The sequence below is a fragment of the Theropithecus gelada genome, chromosome 16 (assembly GCF_003255815.1).
Source record: "Theropithecus gelada isolate Dixy chromosome 16, Tgel_1.0, whole genome shotgun sequence".
NCBI lineage: Eukaryota > Metazoa > Chordata > Mammalia > Primates > Cercopithecidae > Theropithecus > Theropithecus gelada.
In genome coordinates, this window is record NC_037684.1 from 54,462,594 (window position 1) to 54,483,072 (window position 20,479).

A 20,479-nucleotide genomic window follows, 5' to 3' on the forward strand; every position below is an offset into this window, starting at 1 on the left:
CACCATGACCAGCCCTGGCCAGCCGAGGGGCTCCCATGGGGTAACTCAGGGTGACCACACACCTGGGCAGAAGCCGTTGGGTAAGAGGAGGCAGCTGTGAGGGCGGACCCAGCTTTTGCCGGAAAATGGAAGAAAAGCAGCATTAAATGAATGACGCGGCCTGGTGTGTCTGCTGGGGGTGCTGGTGTGAACTGGGGTGGGGGCAGGATCAGAGCCATGGGTGACAATGGCTGGGGGGCAAGGCGGGCGTGTGGAGGGGGAAGGAAGACGCCTTCTCCCATCCCCCAGCCCCACCTGGCTGTGGGAGGCCCCCAAGGGCGACCTTGCAGCAAGATTCCGTCCAGCTGGGCCTCCAGTCTGCAGGGTACATGGTGCTCTGTGGGCCCAAACCCCTGAAGAGCCCCTTTCCAATCTGCAATGGGCCTGGCCGGGGCCACACACTCCCAGTTCATACCTGAACGCAGTAGGGGGACACCTGCAGCCCCCGGGCGCCCCTGGCAGGGGCCTTGTTCCAGGCCGAAGCACCCGGGAGATCCTCTGCCCCCATCTCCTGCCTGCACAGGCTCCCGGGCGGGGCCCTTCTGTCTCCCGGCTGTGTGTCTCCCTTGATGGTGCTCCTCTCCCCGCTTAGTGCTTCCGGCAGGACCCCAGCCCAGTCCTTGGTCCTCTGTCCCACCCACACTCGCCTACCTGGAGCCCCTCATCTGGTGGCTTAAGGGCCCCTGGCGTTGCAGTTCCCAGCCCTGAGGTCCTGTGAGCAGCAGGAGCCTGGGCCCCCTTGGTGCTATTTGTGGATGTGGGTGTTGGCCTCCAGCTGCTCATTGGCCACACGGGACTCCAGGCCCTCTGGGCTGGTGGCACTGAGGGTCTTGGGAGCCTGAGTCCCGGCTCACCCCAGAAGGGAAAACACCTGCCCATCAGGGGAGCCCTTGCTGGGCCTTACGGTATCGAGAACAGAGCTGCTCCAGGGGTGAGTGTGGCAACGTCAGGGTCTACTTGTCACAGCAGCAAGAGTGAGGCTGATCCACACGCCATCCTCACGGCCCACCCGCCGGTAACTACAGGCTCCATCGCGAAATACACACAGAGCCCACTGCCCACACCACCCTGGCCATAGTCACTCTCGCCTGGGCAACCACCATAGCCCCCTGGTTGGTCTCTCCACCTCTACCCTCTGAAGGTCCTTCCTCAACTTGGTGTCTGGAGGGCTCCCTCTCAGAACCCTCCCAGGGCTTTCCTCTCACACAGGGTGATGCTGGGGGCCTCACGGACTCTGGCTCCCACTGTCCCTCTGACCTAAGACCTCCAGATCCTGCCCCTCCTGATGCAGCCACATGGCCCCCTTGCCTCCTCAGCCACCATGCCCTGGGGCCTTTGTGCCTCCAGCCCTCAGCCTGGCACGCCATTCCCTAGACATCCAGCTGCGAGGCAGACTATCTCCTCCTTCGATGCTTTCTGCAAATGTCGCATCCCGAGGTTGTCTTCACCTGCCCTGTTTGATATGTCACTCACCCTCGCCAGCATCCTGTGTCCCCCGGACCAGATCTTTTCCCCAAAGCACTCCCCGTCCCCTAATACACTATGACATTCACGTGTGTACGCGTTTATTATGCGCAAACAAAGCATGGGTGCTAAGATCCAGAGCAGGGGAGCTCCGAGAGGTGAGTGCAGGCGGCACAGGCTGCCCCACTGGGCATCTGCCAGTCAGCAGCGGGACTGAGAGGGCGCCGGGCGGCCTCCTGCTGTCCAGGGCCTGTCCGGGAGGAGGGGCTTTGGCTGCAGCTGTGATGGGCTACCCAGTGGGAGTAAGAACAGCAGAGAACCCGACCCGGCCTCACCAACTGGAGGCTGCCCTCACAGTCAGTGCAGAGCCCAGCATCAGCCCCTCTCCTCCCTGCCAACCAGAGCCACAGTGAGCCCACCAGACAGGGGGCTGGCAAAAGTCAGTCTCAGGCCCAGGTCCAGCCCAACACCGGCTAAACCTGGTTTTGAACTGTCCAGGGCAGCTTTTGCGCTGTGCTCAAAGAGGCCTTAGAAAGTTTGAAAATAAAAAGAAGGGGCCGGGTACGGTGGCTCACACCTGTAATCCCAGCACTTTGGGAGGCTGAGGCAGGCGGATCACCTGAGGTCAGGAGTTCAAGACCAGCCTGGCCAACATGGTGAAACCCCTGTCTCTGCAGAACGCACGTTATTTTTAAATATGTAAAGCATTTACCAAAATTGTCCAAACGCTGGGCCCTAAAGTGAGATGCAATCAAGTTAAAGGACTGAAATAATACGGAACATTCTCTGACCATACAGAAGCTAAGTTAGAAATTTAAAAGAGAAACAAAGCAGCGCAGTTCTAAACAGCCTATGGTTCAAAGGGACCACCCTGCAAATTTGAAAATGGTTTGCACCAAAGAAGAATGAAAATACAACACGTCAACTTGTGGCTGCCGCTCAAATGGTGCCTTGGAGGAAACTTACAGTCTTCGATGCACAGACTCCAAAGGAAAAGGGCCTGGGAATCCATGTTCTAAGTATCCTTCCCAAGAAGTCAGAAAAAGAACAAAAAAGGAAGCTCGCAGGAGGGGCAGAAACAAAGGTGCGCATTGTGAAATATTAAGTTTCCCGCTTTCTTTCCGTCTCCCCTGCTGGAACATAAACCCCTCGAGGGGTTGGGTGTGGTAACCTGGAGTCCCAGCTACTTGGGAGGCTAAGGCAGAATTGCTGTACCCCAAATTCTAGGCCTGGCATCGACAGATGCCTTAGATGATTTGGTTGATGATGTGAACTGTCTCAAAGACGCAGGCTCTGCCAGGGAAAGAATGGAGCCCATGAGGGCGGCGAGCCAGATCGGGTGGAATGAAACCCAGGCAGAGTCCACCTGTGCTTCTAGGGTCTGGCCCCCACCCCGAAGCCCTTCCCCCACCCCCAACAGCCCACCAACCTAGACAGGGAAGTGACCCAGCTGGGGGAAGGGAGTCCAGCTTTCTCAATGGTGAGACTCGGGGTGCCCCCCACCGTGACTCAGAGACCCCTCCAAACCCCTGGGGACCTCCACAGTGTCTTGCTGGGTGAAGCCCTCCTCTGTGTTGCCGTCTGTTGGGCACTAGAGCTACCTGGAGCAGAAGGAGCTGGAAGGCTCAGGGCAACAGGTTTGACCTGGGGCCTTTCCCGGAAGGCTGGGGCCTAATAGCTGCCCCTGGAGCACAGAGCCGCCCCCTGCCCACCGCACTCCCAGCCTCCCGCACTCTACTCCCCACAGGGAAGAGAAATGCCATCTAAGCCCCCTTCCCCAGGCACCCCTGTCCAGGTGAAGCCGCCCGGCAGACAGGCCCTCTCCTCAATGTTCCAGCCTCTCAGGAAAACGCTTCTCATCAGCACAACACTTGAGGCCACGCAGCTGGAGGGCAGCACAGAGACAGGAATGATACTCAGTACCAGTCCATTCATCTAAAATTTGAATTAAAAACCAACAGGCTGGGTATGGTGGTTCACACCTGTAATTCAACTTTGGGAGGCCAGGGTGGGGTGATCACTTGAATGATCACTTGGTGATCACTCAAACCAGGAGTTTGAGACCAATCTGGTCAACACAGTGAGACTGTCTACAAAAGTAAAATAAAAGTAGCTGAGCATGGTCTCCCACTACCAGGTAGTCCCCACTACCTGGGAGGCTGAGGCGGGGGGAATCACTTGAAGCTAGGAGTTCGAGGCTGCAGTGAGTTATAAATGCGCCACTGCACTCCAGCTTAGGCAACAGAGCAAGATCTTGTCTCAAAAAATAAAAATTAGGCCAGGCGCGGCGGTTCATGCCTGTAATCCCAGCACTTTGGGAGGCCGAGGTGGGTGGATCACGAAGTCAAGAGATCAAGACCAGCCTGGCCAACGTGGTGAAATCCCATCTCTACTAAAAATACAAAAATTAGCCGTCTTGGTGGCGCACACCTGTAATCCCAGCTACTTGGGAGGCTGAGGCAGGAGAATCACTTGAATCTGGGAGGCGGAGGTTTCAGTGAGCCAAGATCATGCCACTGCACTCCAGCCTGGGCAACAGAGACTCTGTCTCAAAATAAATAAATAAATAAATAAATAAAATTAAAATTTAAAAATTAAGACAATGAAAAACAAAATCCAAGAGATGCAACGATCCAGAGGTGGCCCCAAATGCAAAAGGCCCTCCGCACGTCCTTGTGAACAAATGAAGGACTCAGGAATGAAGGAGAAACGAACGAGCAAATGAAAAACCCATAAGACAGGGGCTGGGAAGCCGGGGATGCCCCCAGCCGAAGGTCACACCCGTTTCTCTCTCCTTTTCTGGCCATGAGGAGTGTCCCAGGCCTCTTCTCACTATCTCTGTGGAGGTCACCCTGTGCATCCTGCTGGAGACCTTGTAAACAAACTTAGTTTAGTAATTCGCGGCCGTTTCACTGATAAAAACACCTTTTCTGTAGCCAGGGCGCCCGAACGTGTGCCCCAGCAGAAAGCTTGGTTTCCCCACGTGGCCCCGCGCTGCTCCTGGGAGCTCCTGGGGGCTTCAGCTGCGGTGACGGAGGTGTGGGGCCCCCAGTACCTGAGATCTACAGCCGCCCACTCTCAGAGCCTGCCTGGCCAGCTGAGCTCACATTTGGGTGACGTTCTGGAGTTAAAGCCCAGCTGAGTGGCTCAGCTCTCAGCACCCTGCAGCCAGTGTCCCCATCGTCCCTGGGGGCCACTGCCCCCACACAGGCTTTGGTGAGGCCCCCAGAGCTTTGTCCTCAGCATGGGGCCTGGCCAACAGCAACTCATCATAAGGGATGCGGCTGTCATCCTTGGCTCCTGCCCGCAGCCTCACCAGGAGGTACCTGGGTCTCACCCTGGCCCAGGAGCAGGCCCTGGGAGTGGGGTGGCCGCTGAGCTGAGCCTGAGTGTCCAAGACAAGCAAGGCTCACAGTGACCTAGGGGACGGTGGAAGCCGCCCCTCCCACCCTGCTAGGCACTGTCCCTGCTATGCATTTCACCTTCACACAGGCCTGGCCCTGTCTGCAAAAGGGGGAAGGCCCAGCAGTGGTTCTGCATGACCAACCACAACCCGGGGACCCACACTGCCCTGTCCTGTGCCCTAGATACCCAGCCCAGTGCCACACACAGCTCCAGCCCGAGCCTCCAGCTCTGATTCCAACATCTTGGGGCCCTTTGGGGCCTCCCCCCATGCCCCAGGTCCTCAAGCATGATTTGCACAGTCCCCCGAAGCCACATTTGCCTGGGCCCTGTCCGTTAGGGGTGTTCTCCTAGCCTCACCCCCGAGGTCCTCAGCTCCTCCTGGCTTGGGGCCCTAGTCTAGGCCTGGACCTGGGAACCTGGGGGGTGGTGAGCAAGAGGGACTCAGTGGCCTGCACCCCCTGCCAGGCGGGGGACCCACACCAGATGCAGGACAAGGCCCATCTCACACACATCCCTGGTCACCAAAGCCAGCACGGGGACCAGGGATGATGCCACCTGGAAGGATAAAGACATAAAGACAAGGACATGCCTTGTGTCCAGGGCAGTGGCTTGGCCAGCAGGATGGTGCTGGGCACAAGGACCTGAGCCTGGCCAGCCCCTCCTGGGGGAAGGCAAGCCCCAGGTAGGGTCCCGGAGCAGGCCTGGGCAGCTAGCAGCACCTCTGTTCCACAGGGGGCCTCCCAGGACCCAGGCACGGGCCCAGCAGCCGCTGCGGCCAGGGAGGTCCTAGTCATGCTGCAGGTGGGAAGACAGGCTCAGGGATGATGGGTCTACCTGGCGCAGATGCTGGGACAGTGTGGCATGGCAGCCCGAGCGACCCCAAAGCCCGGTCCCAGGACAGTGCGGCCTGCTCGGGGACCCTTGTCTCCCACCAAGCGTTCAGGCGTGACTTCAGACCTCCTATCCCAGTGAGTGGGCGTCCAGCACTCACTTCCTGCTCAGTGTAGACAGAGGTGGAGGGATGGCTGCCCCCCGAGGATTCAGGGCAGGTTCTGAGCTGACTGGGCCAAGCTGACCTGGGCTGAGCACCAGGCTGGGTGTGAACAGATGCCCTGGGCCAGTGGGGGACCTGGTACCCTCTCCTGCCCTCCCCTGCCTGGGACCTTCCCCAGTGCCTCCTTCCTCAAGGGTAGGCCCTGTCCATCCCCATTTCTTGAGAGCTCCAGGCTGTCACACATAGCAGCGAGGGCAGGGCTTCCTGTCCCTCTGGAGTCTCCCAGCCGTAGGGGCACACTGGCGGCCGTGGGCTTCGAGCACCTGCAGGGCCGGGGCGGGGCCCTTGGAGCTCCTCCCAGGGGGTGAGTTCTGCTGAGCTCCTCCTGCGCCTGGCCAGGAATGGGGTGGGGAATTCCCTGCGCTTGGGACTGGAGCCTGAGTTTCAGGGCCCAGGGCAAGGCAGGGAACAGGAACTTGGGGGTTGGGTTGAACGCTGGGGAGCTGCGGGCTTAGCGCAGGGGGGCTGCTGGCTGAGCACAGGGGGGCTGCTGGCTGAGTGCTGGCAGCTGCTAGCTGGGGGGCTGATGGCCAAGCTTCATGATTCCCTGGTCAGCCTGCACGAGCTGGAGAGGGGAGTGGGAGGAAGAAAGCCAAACCCACGCCTGGCTGCCCTGCGGGTCTAGGGCGGCCTCTAGCCCAGGAGAGAAGACAAGGCAGTCACTCAAGGCACTGAAAACGACGGCCTCCTTTACTGTTAAAATGCAGCCACAGGTGCTCAGCCATGTGCATCTCAACCACCAGCCTCTGCAGGGGGCATGTCCAGCCTCTGTCCTCTGCCTTCCGTTCTTCAGCAGTGTTCCCAGCATCCTGGTCACTTGGTACTCAGCGTGGGCCGCCTGTGCTGCTCCAGCAGCTCCTCCAGGTGGTCGGCCCGCTTCACCGCAGCCTGCAACACACCCGCAGGGTCAGGCCTGCTCCCAGCCCTGAGGTCCCACAGGGCTGGCCACGGGGACTCACCTCGTGCTGTGTCCGGAGGCTGCTCACAGCCTCCTCCTTCCTCGCGAGGGCCGTCTTCACCCTGTGTGTGGTGGGTGGTGGGCTTCAGCGTGGCCCCCGCCCCATGGCCCCAGACTGGCCTGCAGCGCACAGGGTGCCCTGGGCAGCCACCTGGTCAGCCTGGTCCCAGCCCTGCTGACCACGACTCCTGTGGCTGGCCAGGCAGCTGTCCAGGGAACCCACGTGCTGTTGAGTCAGGACCCAACACAGGCCCCTGGAGTGTGACCCTGGCCACACCTGGAGAGGTCTGGTACCCAAAATGGGGTGGGAAGCCTCGCCCACACCCGCCTCTCAGCCCGTGGCAGCAGGCGGCACAGGAAGGACGTAGGACCCCCGTGGAGGGAGTTCACTAGGAATCTTACAGCGCCTGGCTCTTTCAGCGTCTGTCCACCCAGCCCAGGGTCCCGGGAGCTGCCTCCCTGGAGAACTCGCCAGGCCCAGACACGATCCACTCAGGTGCCCCAACAGGGATGGCCAACACCCTGGACTAAGCGCCAAGGAGGAAAACAGGTCCAGGTCTCCAAGGCCCCAAAGCCTCTACCTACAGGGCCCTGGCTCTGCATCTCCTGGCCTTCCTCAGCCACAGCCTCCTGGGGCTTGGAGCTGCAGAGGCCCTGCCTGCTCCCCTGCCCCGCCTCCATCTCCAGCCCTGCAGCCCCCGACACTCACCTCCGGTGCACCTCCTCCAGCTCCAGCTGCTGGCGGGCCTGCAGCGCGGCCAGCTCGGCCTTGGCCTCCCGCGTCTCCTCCTCAGAGGCTGCCAGCCGGTCCTCGAACTCCTGGCGGATCACCTGGGCCAGGTTGCTACGCTCGCTAGAAAGCTGCTCGTTCATCTGGGTGGGCACAGGAGGCAGTGAGCCGGCTGCCAGCAACTGGCTGCATGCATGTAGGAGGGGCCTGGGAGTGCCCACTGCCCACCTGATACCCGCCCACTCACGGCCTGCGTGTCCTCCAGCGCCCGCTCCTTCTGCCGCACGAGGCCCTGCAGACGCAGATTCTCACCCTCGGCCTCCCCAAGCTGGCCCTTCAGCTCCGAGCACCGCTCCTGAAGCTTCCGCTCCGACTGCTCCAGCTCGGAGAGCTCTGCCTCGTACTTGTCCCGTAAGCGCTTGATGCTGGCATTTTGGGGAGGGCAGGGTCACTGCAGCCCAGTCATACATGGGTCCTTGCACCTCAGCTCCCGGGCCTCCCCAGCTGGCGACCCAGCCATGCCCCACTCGTGGCGGGCGACCCAGCCGTGCCCCACTCATGGCGGGTGACCCACCCGTGCCCCACTCATGACGGGTGACCCAGCCGTGCCCCACTCGTGGCGGGTGATCCAGCCGTGTCCCACTTGTGGCAGGTGACCCAGCCATGCCCCACTCGTGGCGGGGCCTCACCGACTCTCAGCAGCCTTCTCACTCTCCTCCTTGGCCAGTGCCATGTCGGCCTCCAGCCGGTGAATGACCAGCTCAATCTCCTTGTCCCGGCCTTTCCGGATTTCTTCCCTCAGCTCCTGTTCCCGGTTCAGCAGCCACGCCTCCTGGGGGGACACACGCTGCCTAGGGGGTTGCCACCCAGAGCTGGCCCACGGGGCCAGGGCCAGCCTCAGGGGGTCCTGGGGGGGCTTCAGGTTCTGAGCCACAGTGGAGCAAGGGGCCTTCCCCCTCTCCAGGCCCCCGTCCTGGGGTGTGCTACGTCCTGTCGTCAGGACCCAGTGTGGGCACAGGTGTACCAGAGATCGTCACGATGCACAGCCCAGGGTCCCCTCCCTCAGAGACCCGCAGCCCATGACGGCCTGAGGTCACCATCTGCTACCAGATGGGCTGGGAAAGTCGGATTTGCCATGTTGCTGAGGGCGGGGCCTGGGTCCCCAAGCCCAGGCAGCGAGATCATACCCTGGCAGCCTCTTGGAAGCCTCTGGAAACTCCCATCGAGTTTCATGTGCCCAGCCCTGGGTCCCACAGGCCTGCGTCGGGAGCATGCTCCTGGGCCCGGAGGCGTCCACTGCCACAGCCTGCCTGGCTGCTGGGTGACATCCCAGCCCACCAGGGTGTGAAACCAGGTGACGGGCATGGTCAGCCTGGGCTGTGGCCTCACAGCGGGCATGGGTGGTGAGAATGTGTGTGGGACTGTCACCGAGGCCAAGTCCACCCCTGCAGAAGGCCCCAGAGACTAAGGGGGGGCCCTGTTGTGCGTGTGCCCCTCTGTACATCTGAGTGTTGGTGGGCTGGCCATGGGGCGCACAGGTGGAGCAGCCCCTAGCGAGGGGGCAACACCTGTTCTCGGACCACAGAGGATGCGCCCCAGGCACCCTTGATCCTTCCTTCCAGAGCCCACACAAAATATGGGCTGAAAGCAACATACTAGCGTCAGCTCAGACGACAACCCCAAGTAGCCAGATGTGACTCCCAGAAACGAGACCCCGGGATGCCACGGCAGCAGGACCCACCCGGGGCAGCCCCCAACCCCTGCCCACCTGGGCGCCCAGGCCCCCACCTCCTTCCTGGCACAGCCGGCCTCCCACGCCTGCCTCTCCAGCTCCAGCTGCTGCTTCAGGGCCTTCAGCTCCATCTGGGGGTGGACATTAAGAGGCCAGTCAGTCCCACCCTGCCCAGACCCCCGGCCAGGCCCAGCACAGCCTCCCGGGCCATAGACCTGGTGCCGGCGCTCCTGCTCCTCCCTGCCCTTCTCAAACTCCGCCCTCAGGGCTCGGGTCAGCGCAGAGCTGCTCTCCTCCAGCTGCTGCCTCAGCTCCTCCAGCTCCGCCCGCTGCCTGTGGCCAGGGAGGAGTCAACAGGTGAGTGGTCATAGAGGAAGGAGTCAGGGATGGGAGAGGTCAGCGGGTGAGGGGTCGGGTGGGAAGGGTCCCTGGGAGAGGGCGTGGTGCCCCCGGGCGGCACCTGGCTGCCTGCTGGCCCAGTCGCTCCCTTTCCTCGGCCACCTCGGTGTACAGCCGCTGCCGTTGCTGCTGCAGCGCCCACTGCTCCTGCTCCAGGTGCTGCTGGAACCTGCGGGATGGTCAGGACTGACTTTCGGGGCGTAGGGATGGGCAGTCCCAGGACTCACCCACCGAAGGGGCACAGGCCAACCACCGACCTGATTCAGAGCTCGAGAGCAGCCCTCTGGGGCCCTGTCTGGAACCGGCCCCTCCCCCTCAGCAGCTGAGGCCCCTCAAAGCCACCGCCCCGCCCGGGGGCAGGCAGGGCCACGAGGACCTTGCCCATCAGCCAAGCTCCATAATTCCCTGAGCTCCAGGCCCTCGTGGCGCTTTGGGAAGTGGCTGTGGAGCCGCGTCTGGGCTCCCTTTTCCCGTTCAGCATTGCCCCATGAGTATGGAGGGCGGGAGGCAGGTGCCTGGTGGGGCCTTATCCACCTCCTCTGTCTCCGGCCTGAGGGTGCCAGGTGCCTGGCTCCGTGACCTGAGTAAGCTCGTGCCAGGGCCTCGTCCTGACCCCACCTTTGGGGAGAGACTGGGGGACCAGCCAAGCTGCATCTGGGGTGGACCAGCCGCGACAGGCAGCAGGGCAGACAGGAGTAGGTGGCTTCCAGGCTCTGTCCTGGTGGCGCAGTGTGGGAGGGGCTGCCACTGGTCCCTGTGGCCCACAGATCCTGACCACCACTGGGCACATCCCCGGTCCCCAGGACTCAGGATGCAAGAGCAGGAATCACCCCTCAGACCCCAGGCCAAAGGACTGAATGAGAGAGACCGTCCCTGGGCCCCAAGGTCAGCTGGAGGGGCCTTGAGGCCGCCTCTCTACGGTCAGCTGCTCTGGGGCCAGTTCTGAAAGAGTGAACATCTGGTGGGGGTTCCGAGCCCTAACGCTGGGAAAACACCCGTGCAGAACCTGCAGACCTCGGCGGGCATGGACTGCAGACACAAGCCCGAGGACACTGGCCTGGCTGAGGAGGCTGGGCCCCTCCAGGGCCAAGTGCCCTGCATCCTCCCTGGATGCTGCACCAAGACCCTCGCCCACCTCTACATGGAAAACCCACTCCGACCTTCAAGGATTCCCTGACTCCCCACCCTGAGGGTCCTGGCCCCACCAGCCTGGGGCCACCACCCACCGCTGCCGAGCACGCTCGCGCTCCTGCTGGCCCAGCGCCTCCTTCTCCCGCTCCAGCTGCTCCCGCAGCTCCTCAGCCTGGCGCAGGCAGCGCTGCGAGGCCCGCTCGTCCGACTGCAGCAGCTCCGCCTCATGAAGGCTCTTGAGCCTCCGCACCTCCTGCTTGTGCCTGGCAATCAGCTTCTGGATCTCCGGCTCCAGGCCTGGGGGCAGAGCACTGGCTAGGGCCATGTCCAGCTGGGTGGGCCCGGGAAGCCTAACCCTGGCACAAGCCTGGCCTGTCTCAGGGCCAGAGGGGACCCCGCCCACCCAAGGCCTCCTTGAATCCAACCTGAAGCACAGCTGAATCTGACGCCCAGGAAGTGGGAGGCCACGGCGCCTCCCCCAGCCTGTGGGGCTCAGGACTCCCCGAGACTCTTGGTGCTCCCACTGACGGCTCCCAGGCACCCTGACAGCAGGTGTCCAGAGCAAGAAGACCAGGCCTCAGGGAGCCCTGCACACCACCCAAGGGTCCGAGGCCCCTTGAGACCCCAACACCCACCAGCCTCCTGCCCCATCTCCCTGCCTGCACCTGCCTCTTCCCGTGGCTCACTCTGCTTCCTGTGGCAGGGTCCACATGCCACAGTCGTCCACAAACTCCCGATCTCCCCTAGCCCAACCCTGAGGAAGTGAGGCACTGAGCCCCCTCGTTTCAGTCCACTGCCTGGGTGCTGGGGGCCGGGCCAGGCTCCTGTGTGGAGCCCACCTGCCCCTAGGATCACAGCAGAGGCCGCAGGGGAGGCCGTGACAGGGGCGGTTGGGGCATGAGTGTTCACCTCTGCCCAGGAAGGTCTCAGACTACATGAATGCCTGAAATTATGGCCCTCTCAAAAGAAGCCCCGGCCGCAGCGCCCACCCCACACCTGGCCGGCTCGCGGGAGGGGATGGCCCACCTCGGACAGTGACCTCCTTGATCTTCTTGGTTTTCTCACTGATCCACTTCTCCCGGCGGACTTTCTCAGTGGCACTCATTAGTTCTTTGAGTTTTTTAATCTCCTGTGAGCAGGAGAACAGGTCAGGAAGAAATGATGAGAAGACACCCCCATCCCTTTGCCACCCTGTGGGCACAGGCAGGGCCGGGCTTCCAAGTCCACCAGCACAAGGCTGGGGCTCGTGGGTGGGTGTGCTGCCCCGAGACATACACGCCGGCTCCAGGGAGCCATGGTTGCCCTCCCCAGTGCCAGTAGCCAGGCTGGAGGCCCAGGTCCACCCAGTCACACACCTTAGTGGCCTGAGAAATGGGAGGGCAGCCATAGGCCTGCAGAAGCACTGCCCCAGAGAGGAGCGCTACTGCCTGTCGGGATGGCCCCAGAGCCTGCATTCTTCCACGTGACTGGCAGTCCTCAACTCCGGCTGTCAGCCACGGTCATGTGCAGGGATTTTAAAATGCCAGTGCCAAGCCCACTCCAGAGCCTGGGCTCGGGACCATCACTGCCCAAGCTAGTAGGAAGCATAGCCAGGGAGGCTGAGGCCCCCAGGGAGCCCCACACAGTGCTCCACCAACACCTGGTCAGCAGAGAGAGCAGGTTCCGTGGCCCAAGGACCTGGCAGTGGGGCAGGCCAGGCAGAGACTCCCGGGTCCATGGCGACCGTGCTGTGGCCGGGCAGGGACTGTGCGTCCACATCTGTGACAGCAGGCCCACGGCCCCGCCCCAGAGCCTGGCAGCTAGAGAGGCAGGAGTGGACTAGCTCAGTGCCACGGTGCTCCCCCAGACAGCCCCACCCACTGCTGTGGCCCTGACACTCTGAGGCAGGAATGAGGACTCCGAGTCCGACCCTGTTCTGGGGGCTGTGCCGGCTGAGCCTGGCCTGTGAGCCCGGCCTGGGACGCTGTGCAGTGGGGAGTGAAGCCTCACCAGCTCGTGCTGCGCCTGCACCTGGGCCACACGCTCAGTGCATCTCTGGTCCTCCTGCTTCAGCTCGGCCACCACAGCCTCGCACTTTTCACTCAGGACCTTCTTGTCTTCGATCAGCTGTGTTGGGGACCAGAGGTGAGATGGCTGCACCAAGGCCCCAGCCCAGCAGGACCCCTGATGGAGGAGACCCTCCCAGCCTCCAAGGGAGGCTAAGAGCAGCCCTCTCCTGGGGCTGCCCCTCCTAGGTTTGTGGATGGACCCTGGGGCCAGCGGGAGGGCATGTCTGCAAACACGGGCCCAGGCCTGCATCCGCCGTCCTGTCCTCAGCTGGGGGACCCAGAAAATGTCAGAGAAGCCCCAGCCCACCCCCTGCAGTGATGTCAGAGTCTTCCTAGGATGAGGGTAGCTTTGTCGTGCCCATCACCCAGCCCCAGAGGAGGCCCACTGTCTGCCAAAGGGTGTTAGGACCACACCAGCCTCACTGCAGGCCCCAGGCCAGACCCCAGGTCAGGACACATCTGTGATGACCACCAAGCAGCCCCGGGAGGCCCCTATTCTCACGGACCCCGAATCTAGAGTTCTCTCCAGAATAGGATCCGGCCAGGGCTGCGACTGAGCCGAGGGGCCGGCGGGACACCCCTACTACCCTCGCTTGGGGCAGCTCTGGGTAAAGACAGGAGTGTCCTCTCCAGGGCACGGACGGCTGGGAACGGCACGGGAAAGGCTTGGAATGCATCCAGCAGATACCTGTGTGACCCCCAACACAGGAAGAAGCTCACCGGCAAAGGGAAGCCCCTGACTCTGGAAGTCTCCATGAGCCACGAGCTGGGTCTGGGCCTCTGCGGTCCCCAGGCCGCTCACCTGGTCGATGAAGGCCAAGTGCCGCTGGATGGTGGCCTCGTAGTGCTCCCTCTGCCGCTGCAGCTGCCGGCTCAGTGCCTTCTCTGTCTCCTTGACCCGCCGGACCGTGAGGTCTCGCTGCTGTGCCTGCCGGGTGAGGGCAGAGGAGGGAGGCGCTGGGACCAGTGGGCCCGGCCTCGGCAGGTAGGAGGCTAGGAGGGCCTAGGATTAGCAGTGCCCGCAGCGTTACCAGCGCTCTCTGCAGCAGCAGCATGGCCTGCTTCTTCTCCTCCACCTCCAGCTTCAGCCGCATCACTGACGTGCTCGCCTCGGACCCCAGCTCCAGGGGCCCGGGCCCCGCCTCCAGCACCCACCCCTGCAGACACAGCCGAGCGTCAGGCAGCAGTGGCAGAGGACAGGGAGGCAGCCAAGGACCTGACTCGATGGCCCTGCAGCCCTGCCCTCCGGGGACAGAGGGGCTGCTGCACATGGGAGCCCGTGGGAAGCCGGAGGGCAGGTGGCAGGCGGCCTGGCAGAGGCCGTTTTCATTACTCAGTACAGGAAATGGGGGCCGTGGCCTCAAGAATAAAAAACAAACCATTTAAAAAGTTCTGTGCTTCCCAGCTTCCTGCCCTGTGACAATGAGTTCACGTCACTGCTCCATTTAGCCTGGCTGCTGGTGTTCACCAAGGACAAACCAATGGGTGGTCCAGAGGACACAAGGCTCCGGAGGCCTTAACTATCCACACATACAGGCTCGTGGAGGCGGCTCAGGGCAGCGGGGAGGTGGGTGCAGTTGGGGAATGTGGGCCCTGCCACCTCCACCCTGAGAGAGTCCCGTGGTGGGGGCTGCACAACTGGGTGGGTACATGGTACGGGACCACCTCCTGCTGGGGACCAGGTCGGGGCTGGCGAGGGACCTCCTCCCCCTGGGGGCCAGGTGGGAGCGGGCAAGGGGCAACCTCCTGCTGGGGGTCCGGCTGGTCCTGCCCAGACTTCTCCATCTCGTCCAAGAAGCTCATGATGCTTTGTAGCTTGGCCTCCGAGAGCAGCGTCCCATCCTCAGGGGGTTCGGGGAACGCACTGAGTTTTCCAAATTTCTCCAGGTTGTCAGCTGTCAGAGAGCTGGCATCGTCCTCCTGTGGGACAGGAGACCAGCATCAGGGGCTGTCAGGGCAGCCTGAGGACTGGGGGTCCCCAGGGACAGAGGTGGCAGCTGAGGCTGGGCTCTGGGAGGGAGGGTCGCGACCAAAGCAAGAAGGAGCCCGTGGCACCCCCATTTTCCCAACCCCTAGAGCCACTGCATGCTCTGTGTGGATGGCACGGGTGGACAGACTGGGCAGGGCGGGGCGCACACTGCGGTCACCTCGCTGGCCCAGGCGTATCTGCCCCTGTGATGGGCCCTGGGGCGGGGCAGCGGCTCCGGCTCCTTCTCCAGCAGCTGCAGCGTGTGCAGCAGCTCCTCCAGGGGCCCCCTGGATTTGGTGCTGCCCCTGCTCGGGGCCACCGTCTCCAGGTTGTCCCCAGCTGCATCCTGGGCGAGAACGTCCTGCAAAAGAGCAGGCAGACAGATGCAGCAAGGCGCAGAGCCCCGAAGGTGCCGCGGGAGCTCCCCAGTCCTGACATTCAGCCTCTGGAAGGTGAGGCCAGGGCTCAGACCTTCCCACCCAGTCTCTGCAGCTGCTCAAACCCAGAGCAGCTCCAGCCACCAGGGACTCCTCCCAGCACCCCACTCCTGGAAAACAGGCTGTGCAGCCACCTGGCCCCACCACGGAGCAGCCTGGGAGCCTTGGCTGTCACGTCACCCCTCGGAGCCGGAAGCTCCTCTTCTGTGGATGAGGATGCAGGGCCCCCGACCCCAGGACATCTGTAAAAACCCAACAGGTCCACCCCAGCGAAGGCTCCCCTCGGGGCAGCCAGCACCGTGCATCAGAACAAGAAGATCCCCTGGGTGGCCTCTCCGGGCACGAGTGGCCCCTAGAGCAGAGGAGCGGCTGGGACATCTCAGCTCGGGACACCCCTGGCACAGACGCAGCCCTTAAAGCCAAAACCACAAGGGAGGGAAGGACAGCTGCACCCAGACCTGCGTCCTGTCCTCTGGAGGCTGCTGTGGTTCTGGGGACGAGCTGGAGGTGGGCAGGCAGCAGTCTCCAGGGCCTGCAGCAGGGAGGCCGGCACCTGCACAGCAGAACACAGCATCATCCCACAGAGAACATCCCGGGGTGGGCAGCGACTCTGGAGGCACCCCTGGGAAGGAGTCAGGCATAGGGGAGGCGGAGGCGACCCCAGAAGCAGAGGAGCTGTCGGGGATCCATGGCCTTTTGGGTGTGGAGCTGTGGAGGATGAGTGCCACCCCACCCTTCCACCCTTCCGGGCCTTCTGCTCTGTAGGGCCCCTACGTCCCGGACCACTTGTTTGTCAAGGTCTCAGCACCCTCGTCAGGTCAGCTGGGGGCCAAGGCCCCTAACTCCGAGGACTGGGGCTGCCAACACGGGTAGCAGCACAGGAGGCTGAGGGGAGGTCTGCAGGGGCTGCACCTCCTTCCTGGCTGCAGCCCAGCCCACCTCCACGGGCACAGAGCCACTCTCACCAGTGTTGGTGGCCTTGAGGGCCTGGTGGGCAGTGTCGCCTGGCGTGGGGGACAGCTCCTGAGCAGGCCGCCGCGTCCCTGGCGCTCTGGTCTCCCCGGGATTCTCAGGCGGCCCACGCTCAGCTGTGATCGCCTTCTGGGCTCTCAGGGCTCGTTTCTGTTGCAGCTCCTGCAGTGGGAGCGTCGCTGAGCACTGACCTCGGGAGAGGACGACCCCAGGCTCCCCAGCCATGCTGCCCTGAGGCTCGATGTCCTGGGGCCTCGCTAAGCACTGCCCCCGGGAGAGGACGACCCCAGGCTCCCCAGCCACGCTGCCCTGAGGCTCAGTGTCCCGGGGCCCAGGGAGCCCTAGCATCGGCCCCATGGTCAGGCCTGGGCCATGGTACTGCTCAGAGGTCCCTGTGCAGTCAGCCCGAGCACCTGAATGGCCGCTCGCCTGGCTTGGCGTGCCTTCTCTTCCCGGGCCTTCCTCCTGGCTGCCTCTTTCTGCTGGTGCAGGTCCAGGAGGGTCCCCTCGCCTGGCCGCTGCCGCTGCTCCTGCCAAAGAAGCTGGTGCCATGTGGTGTATACATCGGGAAGACGGAATCTAGACCCAGACTGGAAGCTTCCCCACAATGCCCCAGAGTCCCCTAGAGTTCGCGGAATCTCAGGGCCAGCAGGGAAGGTGAAACCCCACCAGGACCTTGAACCTGTCATTTCTCTGCTCTACAGAGGAACCCTGCGTCACAGGTGGCCAACAGCTCCGGCACGGGGGAGGCAGCTCATGCCCACGGAGTGTCCTCCAGAGACCCTCCAGCCTGGGACGGACCCAGCAGGCATTTCTCAACACCCACACCCTGACGACTGCCAGTGAGGACCACCCTGCCCGTCCGCAGGGACCCAGCGTCAAGAAGGATGCTGCACCCAGAGACAGGACCCACGGGCAATCCTAGGCTTTGATTCCACCTGTCCCAGAAACTCAGAGCCCTGGGATTCTGGGCCAGACCCCCTGGGGGAGCATGGAGTGACTGAGGCGCCCACACTGACCTCCCGCTTGACCTGCAGCAGGTGCTCCAGGCGGGCAGCTCCCACTCGGCGCCGCTGCACCTGGCGACGGTACCAGCGCTGGATGGTGACAGCGGCCTGGTTCACCTGGTGGATAAACCTGCCCAGAGAGAAGGGCTCAGGGCCAAGACCAGGCCAGCGCCCTGGCAGGAGCCAGCTGGTTGCTGGTGGAAGGTCCAGCTGGGGAAGAGAGAGGCCGGCGGCTGCACACAAGTAGCTCTTTTCACACGGCAGGACCAGCCTGCCTGGACCAGCTCCACTAAAACCCAAAACCTTCCTCCTGGGAAGGTGTCCAGGGGAGAGGAAACGTCTATCCACGCAGGCCTGTGTGGCCTTATTTACAACCGCCAGGAAGTGGGAACGGTTCAGATGCCCATGACCTGGCTACGGTGTGAACACTGGATGGCAGGACCCTGCCCACAGGCAACAGGCCCGGGACTCAGGCCAGTGCAGGCCACAGGCCGTGGCTCCACAGAGGGTGGTCAGAACAGGCAGGGCTATGAGGGAACAGACTGGTGGCTGCTGGCATCAGGGCCAGGAAGGAGCTCGAGGGAAGCCTGGAGGTGCTGGGCCGTTTCCTTATCTTGGTCCGCTGTGTCCACAGACAGCACTATACACCCTGGTGGAAGCTCATGGAACTACACACTTACAATGGGCACCTTTTATTGTATACAAATTATGCTGAATGAAACTGATTAAACAAACAAACAAAAAATGCTTCGCCTTGGCTTTCGGGACCATGTGTGGATCCTCTCAGCAAAGGCATTAACAGAGAACCCAGAACGTGTGAGCCCTAGCTCGGGGGCGGTCTGCCCCAGGCAGAAGTAGGGTGTTTTGAAGAGCCACGGGCATCTGGTCCCCCTTCCCTCATGCTACCCACTGCGTCTACAGGCCTGGTCTCCCTAGACCTAACTGGGTGGCAGGGTAGGTGATGGCTTCGCCAGGGGGAGGCTCCGAAAGTCCAGGCAGGGAGGTACCCCCGCGACTCTCCTGACCAGGAACAACCATCATGGTCACAGGAGGCTCTGCCCACACCTCCTCCAGCTCCCCAGGGGCAAGGGGCAGGGACACAGCCCCCAACAGTCAGCGTCACAGGAGGCTCTGCCCACAGCCCCTCCAGCTCCCCAGGGGCAAGGGGCAGGGACACAGCCCGCAACAGTCAGCGTCACAGGAGGCTCTGCCACAGCCCCTTGAGCTTTGGGTGTTGTTGGCTTTTTTCAGTTCTGTATCTTCTTTGCCTTTAATATTGTTTTAAGTAACAGTTTTACTGAGGTACAATTTCCATACTACAAAATCTACTCATTTTCAGTGTACAAGTCAATGATGTTTAGCAAATCTAGAGTTGTGTGACCATCAGCACAGTGCAGTTCTGGAATGTTCCACTGCCCCTGGAGGAGCCCTCTCTGCCACCTCTACACCTGCCTTCTACTTGCTCTGATGAACTTGCCTTTGCTTGGTGTTTTATGTAAACAAAATCATGCCACATGGAATCTGCTCAGTCTCAATATTTTAAAACAACTATTGAATGCAAATTTCTATCCTCAGAGGTGTGAGCCCCCGAGACCCTGACGCCTGCCCACCCCTGTGTTCTGGCCTCAGGCTCCCCACCACTCCAAGAACAGTCACCTCTCAGCCTCCTCCTCTGTCACCTCCTTCCGCCTGGGCAGGCCCGTGGTGCCCCCAGCGTTGTTCCGGGCCGAGTGGCTGGCACTGGAGACATTCTTTGGTGGCTTCCCGAAGCCACTGCTCTCGCTGCCCTCGCAGGTGGCTGCCTTGATGATGTTGCTGACAGGAAAGAAGCAAACGACCTCGTCTCACCACCCAGGGGAACGGCTCTGCCCACAGGCCGCAGGTGCCTGCTCCCGGCAGTCCCAGGACTGAGCCTGGAAGGGGTGCTGGCAGGCCGGCCGCCAGGGCAGAGGGGGACAGCGGCAGGTGCGAGGCCAGCTCTCCCGTGCCACATCCTGGCCTCTGGACCACCTGTGCCCTGACAAGGTCCCACTCACTGGTACCCAGGATAACGAGCTCTTTGCATTTAAAAAGTTCTCACTAAAGTTACATTGGGAGGCTGGGTGTGGTGGCCCACACCTGTAATCCCAGCACTCTGGGAGGCCAAGGCAGGCAGATCACCTGAAGTCAGAAGTTCGAGACCAGCCTGGCCAACATGGTGAAAACCTGTCTCTACTAAAAATACAAAAAAATTAGCCGGGCATGGTGGCGGGCACCTGTACTCCCAGCTACTCAGAAGGCTGAGGCAGGAGAATCGCTTGAACCTGGGAGGCGGAGTTTGCAGTCAGCCAAGATCACGCCATTGCATTCCAGCCTGGGCAAGAAGAACGAAACTCCGTCTCAAAAAAAAAAAAATTCCATTGAGAAAGTTCCCAAAAGTCACAGGAGTCCAGAGCCTGAGGGACACTTGAGAGACCCCAAGGCCATCCCCAATCCCAGCAAGACCGTGCGGTGGTGGACTTGGGGGCTCCTCTGCTCCGCTCAGCCCACCACCGCTGTGATGCCTTCTGGGCTCTGGACAATCCCTGGCTTCCTCCTGGGGGCCCTACCCCAGGGTGAGCCCCAGACCTCCCTGTGCCACCACATCTGGGTTGTTTTCTGTCTGTGGGAAGCTGCCGACCCAAGGACAGCAGAGGGTGGCGGACTCGGACGGGAGCCCGGCTCGCGGCTGCTCCACGCGGTTTTATGTGCACTGACTGCGTGCCCTGGCCGAGGTCGGACCCCGTGTGCACCGACCGCGTGCCCCGGGCGAGGTCGGACCCCGTGTGCACTGACCGCGTGCCCTGGCCGAGGTCGGACCCCGTGTGCACTGACCGCGTGCCCTGGCCGAGGTCGGACCCCGCAGCCCCGCGGCCTCCCCGGAAGACCTTACTTGAGGGAGGGGGCAGTCTGGTTGGAGCTCTTGAGCGGGGGTGCCCTCTCCGAGGGGGTGTAGCGGTTGTGCACCATGGTGGTGACGCAGTTGCCCATGGCTCCCTTGTTGCTCCTGCCAGGCCGGAAGAGAGACAGGAATGGTCAGGCCTCCAGAGGGGACACCTGAGATCTCAGAGCCACACTCGCAACATGGGCTGGGCGGGGACAGAGGCCTTCAGTGC

General features: G+C 62.3%; 1 protein-coding gene across 1 annotated transcript in view; it reads right to left on the bottom strand.

Annotated features, from left to right (window-relative positions):
* Positions 1–6,633: 6,633 nt before the first annotated feature.
* The window catches only part of CEP131 (centrosomal protein 131), a 34,112-nt gene continuing 20,266 nt past the window's right edge, over positions 6,634–20,479 (bottom strand). Inside the window, 21 exon segments of the mRNA XM_025363490.1 lie at positions 6,634–6,850; positions 6,922–6,982; positions 7,630–7,793; positions 7,898–8,075; positions 8,340–8,482; positions 9,439–9,513; positions 9,598–9,715; positions 9,843–9,950; positions 11,008–11,209; positions 11,939–12,041; positions 12,902–13,018; positions 13,763–13,888; positions 13,992–14,117; positions 14,704–14,880; positions 15,108–15,290; positions 15,825–15,919; positions 16,332–16,500; positions 16,752–16,868; positions 17,358–17,475; positions 19,002–19,160; positions 20,257–20,370. Of these exon segments, the coding sequence (XP_025219275.1) occupies positions 6,776–6,850; positions 6,922–6,982; positions 7,630–7,793; positions 7,898–8,075; positions 8,340–8,482; positions 9,439–9,513; positions 9,598–9,715; positions 9,843–9,950; positions 11,008–11,209; positions 11,939–12,041; positions 12,902–13,018; positions 13,763–13,888; positions 13,992–14,117; positions 14,704–14,880; positions 15,108–15,290; positions 15,825–15,919; positions 16,332–16,500; positions 16,752–16,868; positions 17,358–17,475; positions 19,002–19,160; positions 20,257–20,370 (2,728 nt within the window). The 3' untranslated portion in view covers positions 6,634–6,775.